We start from the raw sequence: 6,452 nt of genomic DNA on the forward strand, positions 1-6,452 counted from the left end.
GAGGGAGGGAGGGAGGGAGGGAGGGAGGGAGGGAGGGAGGGAGGAAGGAAGGAAGGAAGGAAGGAAGGAAGGAAGGAAGGAAGGAAGGAAGGAAGGAAGGAAGGAAGGACTGGTTAACTGGACATCATTAACTTCATGCAGACTCTCCCACTGGTACATTTTCATCTTTAAATCACTTCTTGGTCTGTTGCCTTCATACATCTTCTCCTACATATCATTGCATGAGTGCAGCTACAGCGTGCACTCTCAGGACATTATTACCTGCAGTGTTCCCTCAGTGAGAACTGAACTTGGCAAAAGGGTCTTCTCCTACTCTGCTCCTGTTTCCTGGAATATTTTGCAAAAAGATCTGAAGCTCTCGACCTTGACCTCTATAAGTGGCTTCAAACAGCTGTTAAGTTCATGACAAAAACCAATGCATACATGTTCCTGTCTGTATTTTATATCACTTTACAACCTAGCTGTTTTTGTTTTGTTTTTATATCATTTATTTTTCATTACATATACTTTTTATATGAGTTTCTATTCTTGTCTGTACCTGAACTGTGTTTTTTGTTTAAACAGGTGCTTGAGGCTCAGTGAGACTATCCTGTATAAATAAAGGTTGAATGAATGCATGAAGTTACTTAGGTGTTTCATTTTGAAATTTGTGAATTCAAATGGAATAAATGATACAACTATTGTGTACAGGTAGTACTGTTAAGCAAATAATTCACTCAGACTGCAGTAATATCCAAATGACACTGTATTATGATTGGAGCTGAATTTAAAAAAAAAATCTTTTGAGAGAAAGTTTCTCCTCTGAGAAAACCTGCAAGTCAGTCAACAAATAAATTGTGTAAATATAAACCTGGGCCACAGCTGTCCTTGTTGATTTTTTTCTTTAAGGACTTCAAACTAACATACTGAAGGAATCCCAGAACAATAAACGTCTGTTAATGTTATTTTCCTAAAGAAATAAAGTTTACAGTTCTGACTCTGACGTGGGACTTTGGCCCGTTTTGTGCCAGTGGGTCATTTTTAAGACATGTAGTTCTTTTAGCTGTCATTCAGCTGCTGCAGCTTCTGGGGAAAAAAAAAGAAAAGAAAGAAAAGTCACAAAGCAGCTTTACAGCTATGCTGCTAAAACTACTCCTTCTATTTACAGATTATCTTCTGTGCTCCCATGAAGACAGACGTGTCTCCCTGTGCCCCCCCCCCCCCCCCCCCCCCCCCCCCACACCCACACACACACTTCCCTGCTTGCTCTCTTTCGTCTTGTGAACCCTTAAGGAGCCTCTTTTTTTTCCCTGCATATCTTCCTAATTCGAAGGATTTGATCAGCTGATCTCAACAAAATTGATCAACTTCTCCCGACAGGAGTCAAGGTAACAAATTGGATTTTGCTGTTTGGGTTGCTGAAATCAGGATTGTCTACAAATTTGTGTGGATGTGTCGAAGCTTGGCATCACTCAGACTGAATTATGTGGAGCTGCGTCAGAGCTGGAGCAGGCTGTTATCAGGACTGTGAACTTTCTGGCAGCACCAGAATGGTTGGGAATAATCTTGAAGAAAGCTGTAAGCTTGACTTTCGGCGTAAGGAATCAATTTGGCTGTTTGGAATCACCATCACAGAAATGTACCAGGGAGACTTTAAAAGGTAGAAATGGCAATTTACGAGTTCTGCTTGACCCAAACTGTGGCCTTGACAGGGGACTTATCTCAATACCTCCTGGCATGTTTAGGAAAAACAAAGATGCTTTGTCTGTCTCCTCACCCCTCTCTTCTCCAAGGCTGTCGATATGTGACAGAACCTCAACTGAGCTGATGATAAATAACACCTCTTATCTGGACAATGGCTGGGGGTGGGGGTGTTTCTGGACTATGCTATGACCTTCCCTTAAAATTCAATGTCTTCACCAACCTATATGTATCATATCTATTTATGTGCTATGCTGTGGTAGGTTTTTTTTATGCCTCAAATCGTGCCCTGTCTAGGACATGGTGTGAGAGATCTTTTTTCTACCATCTCCCCTCATGTTTTTCATCCCTTTTCTCATCTAAGCAAAAATACTATTGTGAATAAGAAGGCTGTGCTAATTAGCAGAAGCTTTGTGTTCTACGTCCATCTTTCGGACGACTGTACGTACATGTTCTCGTTGTATCGCGGTTCAATGATAATAAAGCTTATTCTGATTCTGATTCTCATTCTGAGAAGTAAATCTTCTCTCATCTGCAGCCCTGAAAGTGAGACAGAAACTGAGGTCTGAATCAGAGTGCAGGCAACAAGAATAATGGTGATAAGTGGAGGATAAAGACAGTCATACTTACTATCCCTCTATTAGCCAAGTGCATTTGGTCTTGTACTTGTAGTTAAATGGACCATCTGTGAGAGACCCAGACAGGTCTGTCAGCCTGCAAGAAGAAATACAGTGATCATTAATAACGATAATCAGCAATCAAACTGAGAAAACAGACTACTTTAACTCTTGACAGAAAAAAAAATCATCTCATGTCCCCTACAACACATCCATCCATCCATTATCTTTACCCGTTTATTCCATTTTGGGTCACGGGGGTCGCTGGTGCCCATGTCCAGCAATCACTGTGCGAGGGGCGGGGTACACCCTGGACAGGTCGCAAGTCCATCACAGGGCCACATAGAGACAAACGAGACAAACAACCATTCACTCTCTCACTCACACCTAGGGACAATTTAGAGTTACCAATCAGCCTAACATGCATGTTTTTGGTCTGTGGGAGGAAACCGGAGCACCCGGAGAAAACCCACGCATGCACGGAGAGAACATGCAAACTCCACCCAGAAAGGCCCCTGGACCGGGGTTTGAACCAAGGACCTTCTCGCTGAGAGGCAGCAGCTCTACCAGTTGCGCCACCGTGCTGCCCCCCCTACAACACAAAGCAATGAAATCCTACATCTTGGATATTCTATAATCATGTGAATCTAAAGGACTGTCTCCCAAGCTTTACTCAGCATGTGGGCATACCAACACGTGGAGTCAACACGCTGGACCGTGTTTACACGAACGTAAAAGATGCATACAAAGCTGAACCCTGCCCCCACCTAGGACTGTCAGACCACATCTCAATCTTTCTGGCTCCTGCTTGCATGCCCCCGCTGAGATGCTCCAGACCGGTAAAAAAGAAAGTTAAATGTTGGATCCAGGACAGTGGCCCCATACTGACAGATTGTTTTGATCGAACAGACTGGCAGGTTTTCAGAAAAGCTGCTGAAAATGGAGGATCACTTGATCTGAACCAATACGTATCCTCAGTTCTGGGTTACATTAGTACATGTAGTGACACTGTCTCCACTATCAGATATGTTAAAAGCTACCCAAACAGAAAACCTTGGCTGAATGCAAAGGTGCGCACCCTGCTGGAAGCCAGGAACACCGCCTTTGGGTCTGGAAGCTCAGAGGAGCAGAGTAGGACAAGGAAAGAACTGGTTGCTGGTATTAAGAAGGTCAAGGCCACATGTGCACAGAGGATCAAGGGTCAATTCATCTCACACGACCCTCAGAGCATGTGGAGGGGCATTAAGTGCAAAACAGATTATAAAGGAAGGAGCGAACAATGCCCCAAAGACCCATCTCTGCCTGATGCCCTCAACAAGTTCTATGCACACTTTGAAGACCCGAACAGACCATCCAGCACCAGACTCACCTCACCACTGGATGAAGAGCATCTCAGCGTGAACTCAGCCGAAGTACGGAGTACTTTCAGAAGGATTAATCTACACAAGGCAACCGGCCCAGACAACATCCCCGGAAAATTGTTGAAAGAATGTGTCGATCAGCTCTGTGAGGTGCTGGCAGACATCTTTAACACCTCACTTACCTTGGAGACAGTTCCTACCTGCCTCAAGACTGCCACCATCATCCCAGTCCCAAAAAGCTCTACAGTGACTGGTCTGAATGACTATTGGCCAGTGGCTCTCACCCCGATAGTCGCTAAATGCTTCGAAAAACTGGTCATGACTCACATCAAAACAACCATCAACATCAATGAGGACCCTCATCAGTATGCATACCGTGAGAACCAATCAACAGAAAATGCCATCTCCTCTGTGGTCCACACTGTGCTCAACCACCTGGAGCAGAAAAGCGCTTACGTCCGTATGCTCTTTGTGGACTTCACATCTGCCTTCATCACCATGATCCCCCAAATCCTGATGGTCAAACTGTTCACACTAGGACTAAGCCTCTCTATTTGCAACTGGGTAATAGACTTCTTAACAAACAGACCACCGTTAATGAGGATCCACAACTTCTCCTCCTCCACCATAACCCTCAGTACTGGCTCTCCTAAGGGATGTATGTTGAGCCCCCTCCTGTTTACTCTGCTCACGTATGATTGTGCAGCTACCCATCCAGGCTGTCACATCGTAAAGTTTGCAGATGATACAGCGGTGATGGGATGCATTACAAACAATGACGAGTCTAGCTTCAGGCAAGAGGTGGAACACCTGGAGAGCTGGTGCAATACCCTTCACATCAATGTGAAGAAGACAAAGGAGATGATTGTGGACTTCAGAAGGAACAAACACACCTACATCCCCCTGAACATAAGAGGATCTGCGGTGGAAGTGGTCTCCAGCTACAAGTACTTGGGTGTACACATGAATGACAACCTCAGCTGGAGCAACAACACCACCAGCCTGATCAAGAAAGCTCATCAGAGACTCTATTTCCTCAGATGGCTGAGACAAGCTGGTCTGGGAAGCTCTGTCCTCACCTCCTTCTACAGGTGTGCAGTGGAGAGCATCCTGTGCTCCAGCATCAACGTGTGGCATGGAGGCTGCACAGCTGCAGAAAGAAAAGCTTTGCAGAGAGTGGTGAAGTCTACACAGAAGTCTGTTTGAGTCAGTCTCCCCACCATCACAGACATCTACACCTACAGATGCAGGAAGAGGGCCACTTGCATTATGAAGGACCCCATTCACCCAGCACTCACACTTTTAGACCCGCTCCCCTCAGGAAGGAGGTTGAGGAGCATTAAGTGTAGAACCACTAGACTGTGGAACAGCTTCTACCCTGAGGCTGTTAGACTCATGAATCTCTAACCAGGATAATCACTGTGAAAAAATCACATCATGTTGCTGCTGATCTGTTTCAATGTTGATATGTTCATGCATGCTCATCTGCTTACACAGACTCGTTCATGTTTGTGCTGATGTTCGACGTAATGTTTTTATGCTATTAGTGCTTAGTGTATATTTAGTTGATGTTTTTCTTAGTTCATATCTTAGATGTTATCATTGTTTTTCTTTTACATTTTATTGTTGGATGTAACTGGAACCCTGTGTATATAATTTCGCTCCACCACATGTAGCACATGAGGTGCGAATGACAATACAGAATCTCTGACTCTGATTCTGCAGCAGTCACATCAGAGGACAGCTATTTGCACTCTGGACAGGTTGCATGTCCATCACAAGGTCACATAATGGCACTTTGCCGCGCTCAACACTCATGGGTTTCGCACTGCACCAGTTAGGGCCTGCCCACTGCTGGTACCCACCCCCACTCAGCCCGACTGATGAGACCACCTTGTTTGAGGTTCCAAACAGACTGCAGATGTTTATTGGCCAGCAGAGATATGTCACTGGATGACCCGCCCAGAAAATCTACAAACTGCATCTAAAACCTCTACTTCCTCATTGTGTTGACAAACAGCACCATAAGAAATGAACGCATTCACAGAGAAATATTAGAGATGATGACGCAGCATGGCTACACCCAGACTCAAAAGCAGTGCTGGGATAAGCTAAAGAAATTCAAGTTCATTTATAGGATGAATAAGGACCATGAGGGGTGGAGTGGCTTAAACATAATGACCTGTTACGATACTACCATTGCAGTGACAATCTCACCCACAGAGTGGGGAAACGAGTCACAGTGGCAAATCACCTCCACCTGATAAGAACTGATAAGAGGAGAGTTGAGTGGAGTTGCACTCTTCAATGGAACAGTGGATATAGGGACAAACAAGACAAACTACTATACTTTTCTATGGACAATTTAGAGTCACCATGCAGTTACCTGAACATGGTCATGGTTTTTGGTCTGTGGGAGTGAACAAGAAAACCCACACATGCACGTGGAGAATATGTAAACTCAACACAGAAAGACCTCAACTAACTTTTGAATCTGCACGCTGCTCTCAATCTAAAATAAATAATTTTTAATCAGTCTTTTTAATTTAATTTTTATTTTCAGAAAACACATACACACAAAACTTACAACAAAATCCCCTCCCACACCTGATCAGCCACACAGATAAGAACACATTAGACAGGGATTGACATATTTTCAGCACAAGACATAAATGGCTGCCAAGTATCATAAAATCTCTCAACAGAACCTTTCAGAGTATATCTAATCTCTTCCAGATGGACATGATTGTCATGAATCACGTCCTTGTATTTAGATCTTTATCACTCTGTTCAC

At 44.2% G+C, this 6,452-nt stretch overlaps 1 protein-coding gene across 1 annotated transcript in view; it reads right to left on the minus strand.

Moving 5' to 3' along the window:
* LOC119430667 (attractin-like protein 1) overlaps window positions 1-6,452 on the minus strand; it is a 201,130-nt gene that overhangs the window by 146,080 nt on the left and 48,598 nt on the right. The window contains exon 2 of the mRNA XM_037698128.1: window positions 2,311-2,394. Within this exon, the coding sequence (XP_037554056.1) occupies window positions 2,311-2,394 (84 nt within the window). The remainder of the gene's footprint in view (window positions 1-2,310; window positions 2,395-6,452) is intronic.

The sequence above is a fragment of the Nematolebias whitei genome, chromosome 1, assembly GCF_014905685.2.
Source record: "Nematolebias whitei isolate Nwh7 chromosome 1, NemWhi1, whole genome shotgun sequence".
Classification (NCBI taxonomy): Eukaryota; Metazoa; Chordata; class Actinopteri; order Cyprinodontiformes; family Rivulidae; genus Nematolebias; species Nematolebias whitei.